This window comes from Aspergillus fischeri, genomic scaffold (assembly GCF_000149645.3).
Source record: "Aspergillus fischeri NRRL 181 1099437636252 genomic scaffold, whole genome shotgun sequence".
NCBI lineage: Eukaryota > Fungi > Ascomycota > Eurotiomycetes > Eurotiales > Aspergillaceae > Aspergillus > Aspergillus fischeri.
In genome coordinates, this window is record NW_001509768.1 from 922622 (window position 1) to 940050 (window position 17429).

Consider the following 17429-nt stretch of genomic DNA (forward strand, 5'->3'; position numbering starts at 1 on the left):
CAATAATTGCTCCATTCAGTCCCATCATCCAAGCGCTAAACAAATGCAGGTATATAGTGTACATCCAATTGACGTGATAAGTGCTCACGCATGATCGGCAGAATAACAAAATCATGAACAAGATGATATCCCTGCAGGGTATAGGTGTATACCACGGCAATTGCAAATGCACAAAATGACAAGACTCCTCCAAGTAGATGCAAATAATAAGTCAGTAAATCTCTCAGAAAACAAAGCGGGAAGAGAAAACGACTGGGGTATCAAAAGCTCATTCCAGCATCCTACTGCGTTTTTGAATCTGATCTTCGGAAAGCGATGCGATCCAGAGACAACGCTCGATGATGCCCGGCACAGGCTCGAATTTGTATTTGGTGCTCGCGTCAATCAGTCGAAGAAGATTCTTGACGATCTTTGCTGCCGTGCGATATCGCTCAAAGTTGACCAGCGGTTCTCCGTTGGGGTTTGCTACCTGCGCTGGTTTCTGCGCGTTGTAGGTGAGGTCATGGACGTATAATCCTGAAAATCCAGTCAGTATGTCTATGAGATAGCGTGGGCCGAGAGCTCACTAACCGACAAACGGGATACAGCCTTCCTGCAAATTGGCCGTTTCCATTTCCATGCGAAGATCATGAAAGTTGCGCACAGGCTGGATGAGTAGTTCCATGTCTTTCAGCAAGCGCCTTTCCGATGGAGGCACCAGAGCCCAAGTTTTTTGCAGTCGCGAACAGTCCGTAGAAGACAAAGCAATGGCAATCTGCAGCATCGTTGCGTAGTTGCAGATCCGTTTCGCGTGGGCAGCAGTATGGATGAATTTGACGATGGTGCTAGCTCGCTCTTCTACCGTGCGCACGAGAACGATCTCCGAAACCACCCATCGCACCATGAGGTTGAATCGACCCACTACGAGATCTATTCCCCTTCGTTCCTCCTCGGTAAGGAACTGGACCCAGTTGCGAGTGGAGGGCGAGCCGCTACTCCAATTCATATCGACCAAGTCTTTCCAATCCACCTCACTGAGCGCAGCCATCTCGACCAGGGTCAGCTGCTGAGCAAGGATCTGGGATTCGCATGAGAGAATAAACGGGACATGGTCTGGTTCAGGGTTCTTGGAGATATTGTAGCGTTGGCGATCCATCTCAGATTGAGAGAGTACATCACCCGAGACCTGGTGCGTGTTCACCGGGCGAAGATTGTTCCGTTCGGTGTTCTTGTTCCTAGGTGAGGGGTCTGGAGTTAATGGCTCCGCCGGAAACAGAACTGGATCCATGGGCGTGGTGCAGGAGGCCACTGAACGAGGATTCTGTATGGTCATCGGAGGTGAAGGAGGGTGAGCAAGAGGATGAGGTGGAATCCCAAACGAGGAATCCCCAAGACTCTGCGTGTCCAACGAGAGCCGCGGGTCGAAAGCTTCCTGTGATCCTATAATATCAACAGACAGTTCGGACGAGAGCCCTGAAAGTCGTCGCCGTTGGTCTTTAGAATCTCTGGATAAAGGCACAGGCAGCGTGGATCCTCGTGGGATACATTTAAGGCTATCGGTCTTTTGAACGACATCGATAGAAGGATGAGAGGACTCAACTTCCGTCGTGTCCTGAATCGATATCCTGCTCAGCCTAGGCCGAAGCAAAGTAGAGTTCTGCGATCCCGTGGTCGGCTCGGGTTTCTTCATCGACTCGTCACTCAGGCCTCGCTCGAGAAGGGGTATTGAGCTATACGACTCCCCCGACTCCGATCCCGCAAGCGAGTCGGAGTACGGTCTGGAGGGGGAAAGGCGCCGCCGTGCTTGCGGATAGAGCAAATCGGTCCCGAGCAAAGTTTGGCACCGTCTGTGAGCAACTTCCGATGTTGTAGGGTCAGACGACCCGAGGGCCTGACCGTGTTGAAGATGGCCTGGCTCTCTGCACCTGTCACCATGCGAGAGCCCTGCCGGTTCCCCGCCGGTAGGGGACCCGGGCCACTTTCCCTCAAGCTTCAACAACGCTGACTCGATCCCTCCGTCGTCGTCATCTGGAATCTGCGCAAACTGCGCAATAGCAGCTTCAAATGAGCGCCTCAACATCTGAGACGAGTGAGTCTGAATCAACTCGTATCGCGGATTGGGAGGGATCAGGCTCGTTTGGCGTCTGGAAACATCATGTTGTCCACTCATCAGGCTATCAGGGAAGGAGCTGCGATACGTTGATCCAGAAGCAAATGACCCAGAATCCGGGCGCGACCGCAGGCCACCCACGGTCTGCATCTGCCGCAAATCTCCACCAGGGCGCCGACGAAGCGTTGGTCCAACCTGCGCTCCAACGGTGAGTTTAGAAGGGTTCGGATCAGCAGCTGGCGGTAGCGATGGATCTCGTGCCATGGCCGAACGCTGTCTCGATATCCCGCTTTGAAATGAAGCATACTTTCGGAGACGAAGAGAGGGAGATGTTCTCTTCCAAGAGACCGAGAAACGTTCCGTGGAGAATGATCGGCGGGTGTCAGAGACTCCAGATGAGCGAAGGAACCTCGAGATTCGATTGGGTGGCCCAGAGTCCGCTTCCTCATAGTAGATGGGCAGGGAATATTGATCTTCTGCCAGACCCAATATATGAGACGGAGGGCGTAGAGAGGCTGCTTTGACAGTTGTAGGTGTGTACGCAGCGTTCAGAAAGCCAGGAGGTTGCTCAAGCCCCATCGAATGCTCCAGCACAGCTCCAGACATGACGGGATCTCCCACCCCGGTGTCATCCACAATGACGATAGATTGACTGCCCATGGTAATCTGACTTTTGGCCTTTGAGCGGTCGAAGCCGGGAGCCGGGCGGTCTGTCTTCTTGCCTTCCAGTTCCATCGCTTGCTCGGTCACTTCTAGTCTGGGGCCCCTAGCCGTCTGGGGTGAGTCTACCTCGCCAACCGCACGACGATATTCTTGCAACGCCTCGTCAGACAGAATATCAATTCGAATCGGTCTCTTTGATGTCGCCGCGTTCTTTCTGTCTCTATACAGATCAGATCCAAAGGCTACATTGTTAGGTAAGGCTGATGTTTTCCCCCGCATTGAAGGGTTCCATTGGCCATTCGCGGCACGCGACGAGACGTTTTGTCCTCCGTGCCTGCTATGTAGAGCTCGGCGAATAGACCCGATAATCGTCTTCATTCCTGAACTCGAGCCAGGAGGCTTTGAAGTCTCATTTATTGTATTGCGACGGTCCTGCGCGCCAGCGCTCGCGGACGAGGGCAAAGGGGGAGAAGGCGGCGCCATCATGGTCATGTACGACTCGGCTGGAGGATACAGCTCTCCGCGAATCAGGCTTCCTAGGTTCAGTATCTCTTGAGAAGCGAACGCCTGCGTTTCAAGCTTCAGCAAAGACAAAGGCGCCCTGTCATCCCGAACGGAGTCGGAAAAGCTACCACTGCGCTTGTGCGCATGGCCATGGAACGGGAGGCGCTTCGCTATAATTGGGGACACGTTAGGGGACTCGGGTGGGGAACATAGAAGCTTAGACGGGATTATAGGCACTGGATGAGGCGCCTTGCATACGGCAACAGGTACGGAGAGGCGCTTAGGAGATTTGGGTGGCAAGGAACACGACGTGACCTGGACACTATGATCGCTTCTTGTAGATGCCGGCATGCTCTTTGCCGTAGCCGTGGAATTGTTCCGATCGTGCTGGATCTGTTGAAAAGCAGGGAGACTCTGCTGGACACCAGTCTGGTGTTCCTGGTTGACTTCAGGCGTTGTGGAATCGTACTCGTGCTCCTCAGCGTTGCCTTCGCCCTTGGGGCCTGTTTCGAAGTCAAAACCACCCGGGACAATGACGGTGCCTGGAGCTATATGACCTGTCGGCAAGTCCCAGTAGGCGGCACATTTGCCATGCCAGCAGCGCTTAAGGTCGATTAAGATCTTCAAGTCACTCGTCCCACCCCCTTCCCGGGCCTTGACGTTGTCGTACATGGTATTGATTGTGTCGCAAAATCGAGCGCGAAGGTCATAGTCAGGGACAAAGTCATCGGCGAAATAATTGAGAATCCAGTGCCGGAGCGCGGCAAAGGTACGAATGCGGATAATCCTGCCATCGTCCTGGAGTCGATTGATAGCCCATTGCAGCCGAGCGAGCAGAAGAGAGAGAAGATTACCGGGGGAGAGGTAAGAGCGAAAGGTGAGGAAAAAGTCAGACACGAGCTCATAATCCATGAACGACTCGGACGATATCTGCGCTACAAGACGTGCTGGAGTGGCCGCGCCGATGTCCTTGGTCCCAGAGATATAACGGACTACAGAGCCGTCATGCATTTTCGAAGATAGGTGATCATATATGGAGGGCTCAATGGGCTCCTTCAGTTCGTAGAAGACTGGATTCACCGTCGCAGTTGAGGCTCGAGGCATCTCCATAGCTGGCTGGCCAGAGAACATGGAGGCAGCAAAGGACGGCCTTTCTGGCTGAATTGAGTCCCCGATGTAGACATTGGGACCAGGACCAGGACTAGCGCTGCAATTTTCTCTCAGGAACCCCGAGACGCGAAAATTGTCGGACAAGGATGCTCGTGAATATACGGAGCTGTGCAAAGCAGCGCTCCCTTCGGTATTGAATTGTGGCGTTCCCAACCGGTAGTGGGGGATTGGGATATCCAGTGTCGGGCGCCGAGACTCATCTGCAGTCCTGGGTCGATCATCGGGTCTGTCAATGAAGATCCGAAACTCTCCGTATCGCTTCTCCCCCGACACCGATTGCTGCTCTGATATGGTGGAGAAGGAATGCGCGCGCTGGCGGTGCTGGTGCTGACGGTTGTACTCAGAGGCTGCCTCGTCCGTGGCCACAGAATCGCCGTCCTCACCAGCTTCCTCCGATATGAATTCGGGGCGCAGTTCAGAGAGCTGCGAATTGGACCACCGTGATGGGTCGTTTCCATCATGACTGCGTGACTGCACATGCAAGTGGTTGGTCTTGGACCGAGCAGGTGGAGGGGAAAAGGATGTAGGATGCGGTTCCTTGTGCAACGGATTCTGAATCGGCCTGAACGAATCAAGGTGGTTCATTAGTCATTTCGTGGTCTCTCCCAAGCTTCGCGAAACCTGAGCGCCTACTCCAACCATACCTAAGAAAGATCTTGCCATTCTGCCCGACATTTCCAACTGTGAAGTGATTCGGTTCCCTTGCACCTGCAAGCGCATCACGCGGGGCCTGTGGGATGTCGAAGCGCTTGACAGGACGCTTTTTCAGTACTTCATGGCTGTCCTTGGCACGTAGGATCGAGGTTGCAACCCTTCCCCTGACCGCTTTCACGCCAATATTTGATTTTGCGATGTTCCTTCCCTGTGCCACGGTGTGAGCGCGTCGTAAATTGGAGGCTGACTTCGCAAACCGGGTCTCAATATCGATTGGTTCGTTCGCGAGATATTCACGTTCGCGTACGGTCGGGGAAAAGTCCTTGGGTCGATCCGACTGGAGAGATATATTGTCAGGTGCCAATACCACCGACTCCATGGCGGATAATGTAGGGAAAAACCGCGGGAGATCGGGTACGGTCTATGTAAGACGAGGAGAAAATATGTATAGTGGACTAGTCGTCCCCCTGCTTCACAAAAGTTCGCGTCGACTACACCGAGGGAAGATGAATGGACAGCCCAAGCTGGGGTTGAAATCCGTGCTTGCGACACGACATGACCAAACCTGGTGAGGCTATAGTGCGTTGGTGATATTGTGCTTATTTTGGTGACTGCGGGCTGCGAGGAAGAGATGACGAATGACAGGGTAGATTTGATTGCAAGACCGAGATGGTGTGACGAACTGGCTCGGCATCTGACAGAATCGAATCAGTACGAGCAGCGAATAGTAGAATATTTCGACAATATGCGACAGATGATAACGGAGGTGATGTATCACTTAAAGATGATTGCTGCTGAGAAGCCTCGGAGAAAACAGATAGTAGTCCGTACAACAGGTTCTCAAACAAAACAGAAACAGATTCATTAATTTATAACGAGGTCAAGTCATGAAGAAGATGATGAAGTACTCCGTATCCCATGAATGACCGAGGAGCCGCGCGATGGAGAGGGAGAAAGAAAGCGAGAACGAGAAGCAATGGAAATCAGAAACAGGTAAGACGCGCATCACCGTCTCACTAGTTCGTTGAATCCAGCCCTGATCGGGGGGGTGCTGCGTGGGACCGTTCCAGTGCAGCGGAACCTCTGTGGCTGTCAGTCTGTTCTAACTGTCTAAGGGAACTCATGATCCATCCAAGGATCATGTGAAGGATTTCATTTCTTCCTTTCCGTCTTTGCATCAATTATTGATCATGTAGCTGAGGGATTTTTAAGGGGAGTTCCTCCATACATACAACTTTGAATGAAATCTACTGTTCTATGGTTCTACCGCGCGGTACAAAGTCAACGGCATCCGCGGCATGGGGATGTCTATGGAGTATGTATCCATGGTTTTAGAAAGCGGTACCTATGTATCTACCTACTACTCTGTAGAATATTATGGTTTTGTCTCGACCAAACTCTAACAGCCCTAATTGGGAATTATACTAAAGTACAACTGCTGTCGAAAATTTTGCGGTTGATTGATCTACAGCTATATATGGAGTATTGGCCTGCCACCAAGGGAGTCTTCTGTAACTACTACTGTTCGGACAGCCCCCGTGACTGTACGTCCAACCGCCGATCGATGTTTCGTGGAGGCCGGAACAGATCAAACCAGGAGCGACAAGTGCACACCGTAGTCTAAAGCCAGGAGTATGAGGCTGGAAAATCGACAACTAACTGCGGCTACTAGTAGGATACTTGTCTACTGTATCAACTTGGATACCTAACGCACTTACAGGACCGTTGGAGCTACAAAAGTGGGACGGATTAATTTTAGGCCATCGAATGATCGCCCACCTGTGACGTCCGTCCCTAAATACTCCGTACTAAGTACATATTCAGAACCTAAAAAAGGGGGTGGAAAGAAGACGAAGTGTCATGATAAAGAGAAAAAGGAGGCAGAAAGGGAAAGGGAGAAAAGGAGAAGGAGTAAAATGAAAAAAAGGATACTCCGTCCTGCCCCTACGATCTGCTATCTGGTATGTAACTCGCCAACCTCTCTGCGAGGACGAGTCGTCTAGCTACCAGGTAGGTGGCTGAGTCTGCTTCGTACAGACCATGCCAGCTGGGGGATAAAGTGGCCGCGGGTTTTGACCAAACTACTGCTGGACTTTGGTCTTGCTAGAGTACCTTTCTACAAAGCGATTGGCCATCTGACACATAACGGTTTTCGAACCCAATTGCTGGATAGATGAAGAGCCACTCAGAACTGCAGACCTGCCACCCTTCTTAGGTATCATATTCCAACTGACACTCAATGCATAAATAATACAGCAATTCAGCAACCTACAGTAAATCCAAACCGGAGCGAGCCAGGAACGATCAATCAGCTCGCCTTAACAGCGAGGTGCTCACAAAATAAATATCTTCTCGCTTTGAAGGAACCTCGCTGATTGGTGATACCTTTCCCACCTGTACTGTAGATAACCCAGCAAATCTACGTATTTGTAGCGAAACAATACATAGAAAAATAGTTGATGCCGAAGGATAGTTGGGTTGACTGGTAGATTGACTAGTAATAGAAAGTGTCGATAGATCATTTCAGGTTGGCGGACCTGTACGTCTGATCGATGGTGTCGTCCATTTTCGTGCTGCCTTCTCGGTTATAGCCTCCATGTAATTCATTTGTGATACTTTTACATTGGTGCTGGTGCACGCTTGGCTACGGAGCACATAATTGAAATTCCATGCCTCAAGGTTTGTCGTGCCAGCCATATGTGTATTTAGCATATAGCAGATTGTTCGAGAAATCAACAGGAGACACATGGAAGGACGCATGGTTGAGCAATCTCAAAGCAGTAGTAGACGTTAACCAAGACTATAGCCAGTACAGTCGATATATCATTTAACGAGATTACAGGCGCCCAATGGTACATTATCAAGCAAGAGATATGTTGCAGAGTTAATGAGCAGAAAAGACCACGTCAGCTACCAGAGCTTGCACACGGGCTTCTTGGTGGGGCAATTGAATGCCTCATTGAATTCGCGAGAATTGGCCATCGTGCCCTGTCATCATTGTCAACACTATTCTATACCAAAAGAAACAGGAGTTCAACTCACAATAATTCTTGCAAACTTAGGAGCGTGGGGGTCAGTATAGATAGCCTGAATGGCGGCTTCCTTGGTCGTCTTAGCACACCACCAGTTCCCATAGGCGATGAAAAAAAGCTGCTCCTTGCTAAAGTTGGAAAGGCCGGGGAGGTGAGCATCCGGCGAGGCTTCGTCTCTCTTCTTCCATGCCTGGAACGCGGCTCCGAGGCCTCCAGCATCTGCAATGTTCTCGCCTAGAGTAAGGCGCCCGTTCACATGGAGGGGCTCTCCATTCTCTCCTGGAACGGTGAAATTTGAGTATTGATCGACGAAGCACTGCGCGCGTTCTTCAAAACCTTGGACTGTCTTCTCGTCCCACCAGTCGGTGTAGTTCCCAGTCTGGTCATAGTGCCGACCAGTCGAATCGAAAGCTAGCGCGGACCATAAGAAGGTTTTCAGGATGATAGTGCTCATATAGGACTTCACTCACCGTGGGAAAGTTCATGCCCACTCACAGCGCCAAACGCTCCGTAGGCTAGATACAAGGGTGCAGATGGTCCGTAGAATACTGGCGGCTGCATAATACCGGCGGGGAAGACGATCTCCTGCAAGGGAGGATTGTAGTAGGCGTTCACAGTTGGTGCACTCATTCCCCATTCGTTTCGGTCAGTGGGCTTGCCCAACTTCGACCAGGCTCGGTGAAGATCAAACTTCGCAATAGCCATTTCGTTCTCAAAGAAGGTCTCATTGGAGATATGAAGATCGTGGTAATATCTCTCGATGTCCGCTGGGTCCATCAAGTTTGGACTCTTGGTAGGGTATCCGATCTTTTGGACAATGTTGTCGACTTTCTCGATACTGAGTTTCCGTACCTCCGGCGACATCCAACTACTTTGGTGTAGGATGTTCACAAATCGTTGCTTGATATCCAAAATAATTTGATCACCCAGTTCCTTAGATGCCTTGGAAAAGGCATCGAGAACATAGAATCGACTGAGACTCCAGCTGAGTCCTCGATCTAACGACCTGATACACGTTCTCCACCGCTCGGTTGTAGCTTTGGGGTCTTTGCCGGCTAGCTTGTTGGAAAACTCGCGCAGGGGCGTGATTTTGGCGTCCTCTATCTGGTCCACATACGCCTGGATGATCTTCCATTTGAAGAACTGATGGATAGTCTTCCTAGGGGTTTCTCTCAGAATAGTCGACAGGGACTCCATATACGAAGGCGAAGAAACGATCAGGCGATCGGTTTTGAAATCGGCAGGGGAAAGCGCGGAAACCATGGTAGATAAAGAGATCTGTGGCAGCATAGATTCGATTTGGTCAAAATTGCGTGGGTTATAGTACTTCTCCACATCCTGCAAGGTCTGCGCATCTGGTGTTGCATTTGCTAGCTTCGATTCAAACAGCACAATATCCTCAACAGAGACTTGCTTGTCCTGTCCGACAAAGTTCCCAAGGACTTCTTTCAATACTTTGGTGTACTCGGACACAGTCTGGGAGCTGTTGTAGTACTCCCTGACCAGAAGCCCAATTTCGTCTGGTGGGCCGACAGAGATAACAATTTTGTCCGGATCACGATCATCGGGCTTCGCCTGTTAGAACAAGAAGATGTGGAATGCCAACGGCTGGAGTACTTACACCAGGGCCCATTTCCACCAGCGCCGTAACGCCAGAATTCATGAGAAATAACACTGCATCAGTGATATTGACATCCGAACCAACCGCAGCTGACTCTGCGGAATAGATATCGTCGAATTGAGCCAGCAATGCATCCAATGGCTCGCTACCACGCTTGCTGATCGCGGCTTCGTCCAAGCAAGCATTGTAAGCGGATTTCAATTTCCTAAAGTTCTCTTCATCAGCAGCTTCGGGGGCGCTTGTGGATTCCAAAATGTGTCGAAGGCGCATCTGAGCTGCTTCGGCCATGAGAGTCCCAGTAAATATGGAGCCCTGGTCAGGCCGCAGATCGTGCCGTTCTCTCCAGCCCCCGCAAACATACTGCTCGAAGTCCTCGCAAGGATCGATCTCGGCATAATTGGGATCTAGACTGTACAGAATTTCGGAGGCAGCATGTACACATTCTGGTGATTCGCAGAGCGGGGGGGACACAGGGCGGGGAGGAACGCTGTCGGACGGTTCGTCTGCGTGATGGTCAGAATGGGATAATGAGGACCTGCATTCACTCGATATCGACGCACTAGGAATTATAGACCAAAAGTAGTAGGCGACGGAGATGAATATCATTATAGAGAATACAGCAAATCGGATCAGTGAGAGACAATATCCCCTTCGTCGATACCACGGTGTGTCGAAGGAGCTCGAATCAAACCCATCGATATCGAGACTGCCATCTCGGGCATGGTCATTGGCGTAGAGGAACCGGCGCTTCTCAAGCTCCGGGGTCGATAGTTCTCGTAGTATAAAGGCATCGTCAAAGTCGTCACGACTACATTATTGAGATAGTCAGTGAATGCTTGACGGTGACGGCGGCCACTGTCCTGCAACTAACCTGTAAGGGGGAGAGCTGGGAGTCATTTCCTCCCTGTAGCTCATGGCGGGCCACTTCAAAGTTCGTTCATATATATATATAAATATTATGCGTATGATCAAAAATACAACGTATACAAAAGCTCGTGTCCTTGGGTTTCTGAGGTCTATCGTTCACAAGACAGGAGGTTCTCCTCAATTGTCCTCCGTTTCATTAAAGGATGGCGTCACATGGTGGATCAATGATGAGTAAGCCGCTAGCTAGAGCTGTTGTAAACAGTTACTGTTCTTGCGATCAAAGTTGGAAATATCCAAAGGCACGTTATTAGATGTTCTGTGAGCTTGAAATATGTAGGACGAACCCTTTATATTGTATCATGTTGGTCATGGGTTGAGTGATACAACCTGTTGACCAGCATGCTTCAATTTAGACAAGTTTAGCTGAGATCGTAAGAAATCAAGCTGCACGGAGGATGAAATAACACTTAAGGCAGTAGATATCCAGGACCTGACCATTCATATAGAAAATCGTAATCCGCTTTCTGATGATGATCATTGTCGGGGTAGTTGCATATTACCCCCCCGTCTATCCAATAGATGGACTAGATATCTACGGAGTACCTTGTTGTCAACCGTCAACTGTCAACGGGCAAGTACCACAGCCCCACAACTCGTCAAGTTTGCCAAACTTTATGTTGATTTGGCTCAATTGAATCGTCCGGAAACAAATATACAGTTGGGCAAAAGAACGGAACCTTCCAAGGTCCGAATTATCCTTGTCTTTTCTAGTGATCTAATCTAGCCCTTCTATGAAGCTAGAAACAATGCAGATCTAGCCAGAGTGGGAAGTTCATAATGGATGGTTATCTCACCCCATGCTAGCTTCCCCTTCGTATCTCACGTATATTCTCATGTTATTATGGCGTGATCTGGCCTCAGCCCTCTACGGTGTACGGAGTACGGGATTTCTAGTTACCAGCAGAGCCGGCTCGGAGAGGTATTTCCCACTCTGCAGGAGGCCAAAACAGAGACTTCCCAAATCAAGACGTTTCCCAACGTTCCCTAACTCTTATGGTGATCTTCAGCCAAGGTGGATTACGGGTACTCCGTACTTCATAGTCCCGCATTGTGCATTCATCTATTTCATAACTGTTTCTGTCTTCGGAAATACGGATACATGATGGTGGCGTGTTGATCATGAAGAAGTAGAGACGGCAATATCTCGCTCTAACATCGGCACTTGCTCACCAGCGACGCAGAACAGGAGGTTCCTGGCTGACAGGATATAGACTATGGTTGAGGGTTTAAAAGAGTCTATTACACGGTCACGAAAAAGACGACAGTGGAGAGTTCACATTAAAGATCTAAAATTGAACCTCGGTATGGCGGTCTTATATGGTATCTACACTGGCCTTAACCCCGTATGTTAGAATCTTCCGGTGTGTTGTCTTAACATATCGACGAAAATCAAAATAATACCAGATAGCGGTGAGGACGGGAAGACGGTGCTTATCGAGTGACAGTATCATTATTGTCAACATATACATATGCTGGTAGATAGCAAGAGTCAGTGGTAGGAGTCCCGGGATTTGCTGGAGCTTTGAAAGTGCAGAACTTCTACTCAGACATTCCCTTGGTCAGGGAATCCATATCCACCTTGCTCATGTGTTTCTACTTATGGCTTTCTACTTATGGCTTTCGCCCGTTGGATGCGTCATCAACGGGGCAAACCCCTGGCACTCTGGCAGAGCTCATTTCTGAATTCAGAGCTTACCTTCCCCGGACTATTTCACTAGACTAATCTTTAACAGCTATGATGAAGAGTCCGAAACGTGGTTGACCAGTGGTTAGCCTGTGACAAAGTTAAGAGTGCTTGGCAACTGACGCAAATTGATGCTGCGAAGTCACTGTCATGTCGCACATGAGACCAAGGTTGAGGACGATAGAAAATATGCTCAGATGCTGCTTCTAAGTAAGTGGGTTCTCCTCACAATCAGGCCATAGACTAGCCCATGACGGACTGACTATTTATTTGGTAGTCGGCAGTTGTTATTGCAAGGGCAAGGCCAAGAATTTACCGTACTTTAGGCTCTCTCAAGTTCGTCTCCTTGCATGCAATTTGCCCATTCTGTTGCATATAGCATGCGCCATACAGCCCAGATCCAGACTTCAGTGAAGTTACTGGCAGGACTCGTATGCTGTGTTAATAATACTTATGACTCGTAAGCGCTGGGAAACATCCGATTCTCCTCAATTCTCAAGAGCATCAGACTCGGAGAATGTCACTGATGGATTATAAATGGAATGTGGAGTAGCTAGTTAGCTGAAATAGTGGTTTGTCAGATGGTCATACTATAGTTAACTAAGCCGGGATTCCAAGGGTCAGGTCATTGTGGATGGAACTAGCTAAGGCGCCACGGCCAACACGTGGTTTGATGGATACTTTGAGTGTCAAGGTTGTGGACCGTGACAACTGAGGAGGTTGTTGGGTGTGAAATATAATCTACCCATATCGAAATGATCTGTGATAATGAGAGGCCTACTACGGTGTAGTGTTTACCAAATCATGCAAGATTGTCTCTACTCCGTAGAATTAGTCGTGTGCTCATGTCTTGAGACACGAGATTAGACATCAATCCAACCAGATAAGGCAAGTGTCGGTCTAAGCCAGGTACTAGAACTCACCGATTCCACTCTGATTTCATGAATTTGGTTTAGGTTTGGGCCTCGGACTGCAAACCGAAAACGCACAGGATCTACATTGAATAATGATGATTATTTTGATACCTGTCATACTGCGGAGTGCGGACGTCGTACAGGAATTCATTATTATGGTCTACCCTACGAAGCACTCCGTATCTAGGTACTATTATACTTTCAAGCTGCAAGAATATGGCTCAACGTATGATCTGTACAAATCTGCTATTCTGTCTGTTTCTCCACCTGTGCATATGTGCATACTACGGTAGATAGATACCTGTGAGAAATGTGAGGCAGCTTGCCTTATCTTCCTTGAGTGTCCTGTAAACTCTCAAGTTCGTATCGGGCTAGGAATCCCTGCCTAACCTCAAACAGAGTACTGTCCAAGGAGATCATGAAACCAAAGGGGCAAAGGGCCAGATTCCGAAAGTCCTAATTTGATTTCAGCGAAAATCGTTCCTTTTAGAGTGGACTCGAGTCATAGCGAAGTATTAGTAGGCTTGACCAAGTGATACCATTCGCTATCAGATGCACACCATCCAGAATCTGTACAATGCGCCAAAGCATGAAATAATATGGACTCTTTAGATAGACACCAGAGTACCAGAAGCAGACTTTTGCTAAGCAAATAGCAATAGTTAATATTACTTTGTAAAAATGGATGTACGGAGTACCAAGAGTAACCCTCTGTCGATCCTTGCATTCCAATCCGGCGAAAATGCGATTCATGCCTGCCTCGTGGCGTCGTTCGGTTGCAGTTGCTCGCCAAGAAAGGGAATGGAGGCCTGCCTTCTGTGGAAACTAGAAGATTTAGGGTAAAGCACAGGGAATGAAGGGCACTAATCATGGGCTCGGGTTGGGCCATAATCGACTAGGAAGATAGATAGATACAGTCTGCCAGGAGCAGCGACACATGGCTTGGTGGCTGGTGCATTATCAAATAGGTGGACGGGGACATCGACAGCGGCATTGTTTCACAGCACAGTTGATTATTGATGTCTCATGGATGATGCAACAGGAATATGCTGCGTGTATGCATCTAGTCTCTAGGTGCAGCAAAAGAGACATGGAAGAGTTCCTGGCGTCTTCGAAGGAAGAATGAAGAGTCATTAATGGCCCATCTCAGTGGGTACAACTGGACCTTCTGGGCCACTTGGAATTCTGTTCATTTGTTCCTTCATCCCGTACCTTTTTTTACAATGAAAATGGTCCTGGTCAGGAAGTCCAATAGTATCTCGAGGAGAAGAACTTCTGAGTAATATTAGAACAAAACAATAAGACATACCAAGGAGCGCCTTTGTGTATGTTTTCTCTTAATGAAGATTCCCTAGGTGGCTCCTCAGTATTAGGTAGACACTATCGAGTACGGAATCTTAAGAACCAGGGGCAACTCTCGATAACCGCTCTGAAACATAAACATAACGAAATTATACCAAAGAAGTCGACCTGATCCCGAGGTCTTACTGAATAGCTAAGAGAAATGGTGCCAAATTAGTCTTTCTCCGGTCGGGTCGCAAGCCTGGAACTTCTTGAATAATAATTGTTGTGCCCATCTCACTTGACACTTCTACTACTCCTACTCCGGAAGGCTTCCACTTCCACCTCCACCACCACTACGACTCAAAGCTAAGGTACTCCAACCTGCAGTCCCATCCCGGCTAACTCCTCCCCCCGCTTGGTCTCTGGCCCGTTCCATTGTCTGCTTGTCTTGTGGGACGGCAGACATGTACTATCTCTCCTGTCTGTTGGCGACCGGTCTTCATCTCTTTCTTCCCTTCTCTGTTTCCCCTCCACAATAGTCGGTTCGCCGTGCCCGAACTCCTTGCTCTAGAGGACGCCCTCACACCGGTGTACGCTCTATGGGAATTGCTGCAAGAGACGTCGAATAGCCCCTACTGGTTTCTTCGAGTAACTGCGAGTAACTGCTATTCCTACCCCTGCAGGGTTGAGGAGCATCGCGGCCTGTCGGCATAGGAGTCCCCTACTCTGTCGGGTCTTTTGTCTACGCCATTCGACCTATCCGAGACCCCAGAATCTCCCCAATCAGGATCTGAGTCGGTTTCGGTTGCAGTCGAACTATCGAAATTGGCTTGTGATATTTTGGAATTTGTCGCGGCTGATTTTGCGATTACGACTCCGGATTCTCGCAAGCTTTAGAGTCGGCTGTTGTCTCGAACTTTTCGACAATACCTCCCTCACAATCGGAAGTGCCCCCGATTCATTTCACCGCAAGGCGGAGCAACGGTCTGCAACCCAAGATATATCACAGCGACAGGAAGATATCGGCTTCGGCATTTCCTATAACAGAAGCTGTGAAAGTACGTTTATCCATGAGAGCACATTTGAGACAACTTCCCGCGTCAAGGTTATGTACTGACTTGTAACATTATCACCAGTAGAACCACAGCCCTTCGGACGTACTCTCGGGTAGGTCGATAGATTTCCGCTTCAAACACTGCCCATAATAAGCGCTTTGCTCGAACCTTCCTGCCAATTGCTATGCCTCGTATTTATGTTGAGTCATTGATACATGTGTCGACGTCCTTCCGTTTAAGTGGTTACTTGGTGAAGTGCACGCAGTCTCCTGATTCAGCTTGAGAGAAACTCGCAATCTGCGTTGGAGATCTGATTTCGCGTGCGTTTCATCGATGCCATTCCACTGACCATATTTCTCCTGACTGCAGTTGCCTTGTCTCCTATCTCCACGCTTTATCCTCGACTACGAAAAGCCTACATCATGGGTTGCATGAGCTCCAAGCAGGCCGAAGCGGCGGACAAAGAAGCTGTTCAGCGCACAGTTCGGATAGACAAATCGCTGAAGAATGACAAGAAATTGATGGACAGGACAATCAAGATTCTACTACTGGGTATGCCCTTGAAACGATACGGTGCATCCATAAGCTCGAACACAGATACTGATGGTTCCTCGTAGGTGCTGGGGAGTCAGGTAAATCAACAATTATCAAACAGATGCGCATTATCCATTCAGGAGGGTTTCCTGAAGATGAGCGACGACAGACACGTGCTGTTATATACTCTAATCTAGTCATCGCATTCAAGGTTCTGCTGGAGATTATGCGCGCAGAGCAGATTGATTTCGAACTCGAGACTACAAAGGTAAACTGAAGGGGAACCCTCTATATTTCCCATCCAAGCTTTGGTCCCACTTATGATACTAACCGTTGGTTTCGCTTTCCAGCAATTGGCGGAATTCATAGACAATCTAGAGCCCGATGTAGGATCGGACGAAGCATTTTCAGATTACAAGGTCCGCGATGCGATGAGGGAGATGTGGGTTGACGCAGGGGTGCAAAAAGCCGTGTCTCGAGGTCACGAGTTTGCTCTACATGACAATTTGCAATAGTAGGTCTCGTCGACAATATCTTGCTCATTAGCGGCTACTTACTCTCTCCTAGCTTTTTCGGGTCGCTTGACCGGTTATTCAAGCCCGGTTGGCTACCAGACAACCAGGACATGCTGCAGGCCCGTTTAAGGACAACTGGTATCACGGAGACTCTCTTCGAGCTGGGGCAAATGAATTTCAGAATGATGGACGTGGGTGGGCAACGGTCTGAGCGCAAAAAATGGATACACTGTTTTGAAGGTGTCCAGTGCCTTCTTTTCATGGTCGCGCTATCTGGCTACGACCAGTGCTTAGTAGAGGATCAAAATGCCGTAAGTCGAATCCAGCCTCAGTGCTTCTGAAGAAGCATCTTATCTAACGCAAACGCAGAACCAAATGCACGAAGCAATGATGCTCTTCGAATCTTTGGTGAACGGAGAATGGTTCAAGCGCAAGCCCATCATTCTATTCCTGAACAAAATCGACCTTTTCAGGGGAAAACTCGAATTCTCACCGGTATCAAAGCACTTTCCAGATTATAATGGTTCGAACTCGGATTTCGACGCTGCAGCGCGGTACTTCGCTGATAGATTTCGCGGTATCAACCGAATACCGGACCGTGAGATCTACATCCACTATACCAATGCTACAGACACAACGCTTTTGAAAGCGACTATGGAATCTGTACAGGACATGATCATTCAGAAGAATCTCCACACGCTCATCTTATGAGTATCCTCGGACGGAGACAATCGTTATTGACGAGGCTTACCGCCGACCTGAGACGCCGAATTTTCACTGCTT

At 49.1% G+C, this 17429-nt stretch overlaps 3 protein-coding genes across 3 annotated transcripts, besides 1 other annotated feature; 1 reads left to right on the forward strand and 2 right to left on the reverse strand.

The window, feature by feature from the left end:
* Window positions 1-268: 268 nt before the first annotated feature.
* NFIA_064870 (mitotic regulator LTE1) lies at window positions 269-5459 on the reverse strand (the record flags this gene model as incomplete). The annotated part of the gene is made up of 3 exons (XM_001263219.1): window positions 269-516; window positions 571-4988; window positions 5071-5459. The coding sequence occupies 3 exons, from the start codon at window positions 5457-5459 to the stop codon at window positions 269-271; spliced, it is 5055 nt and encodes a 1684-aa protein (XP_001263220.1).
* Window positions 5460-7990: 2531 nt separating this feature from the next.
* On the reverse strand, window positions 7991-10648 carry NFIA_064880 (M13 family metallopeptidase; the record flags this gene model as incomplete). The annotated part of the gene is made up of 5 exons (XM_001263220.1): window positions 7991-8068; window positions 8123-8523; window positions 8583-9681; window positions 9734-10541; window positions 10605-10648. 5 exons carry the CDS (start codon window positions 10646-10648, stop codon window positions 7991-7993), a joined length of 2430 nt encoding a protein of 809 aa, XP_001263221.1.
* Window positions 10649-12250: 1602 nt separating this feature from the next.
* Window positions 12251-12281: a microsatellite.
* Window positions 12282-16019: 3738 nt separating this feature from the next.
* NFIA_064890 (guanine nucleotide-binding protein subunit alpha) lies at window positions 16020-17357 on the forward strand (the record flags this gene model as incomplete). Its single annotated transcript, XM_001263221.1, has 5 exons — window positions 16020-16149; window positions 16215-16399; window positions 16482-16645; window positions 16699-16957; window positions 17016-17357. The coding sequence occupies 5 exons, from the start codon at window positions 16020-16022 to the stop codon at window positions 17355-17357; spliced, it is 1080 nt and encodes a 359-aa protein (XP_001263222.1).
* Window positions 17358-17429: the final 72 nt, after the last annotated feature.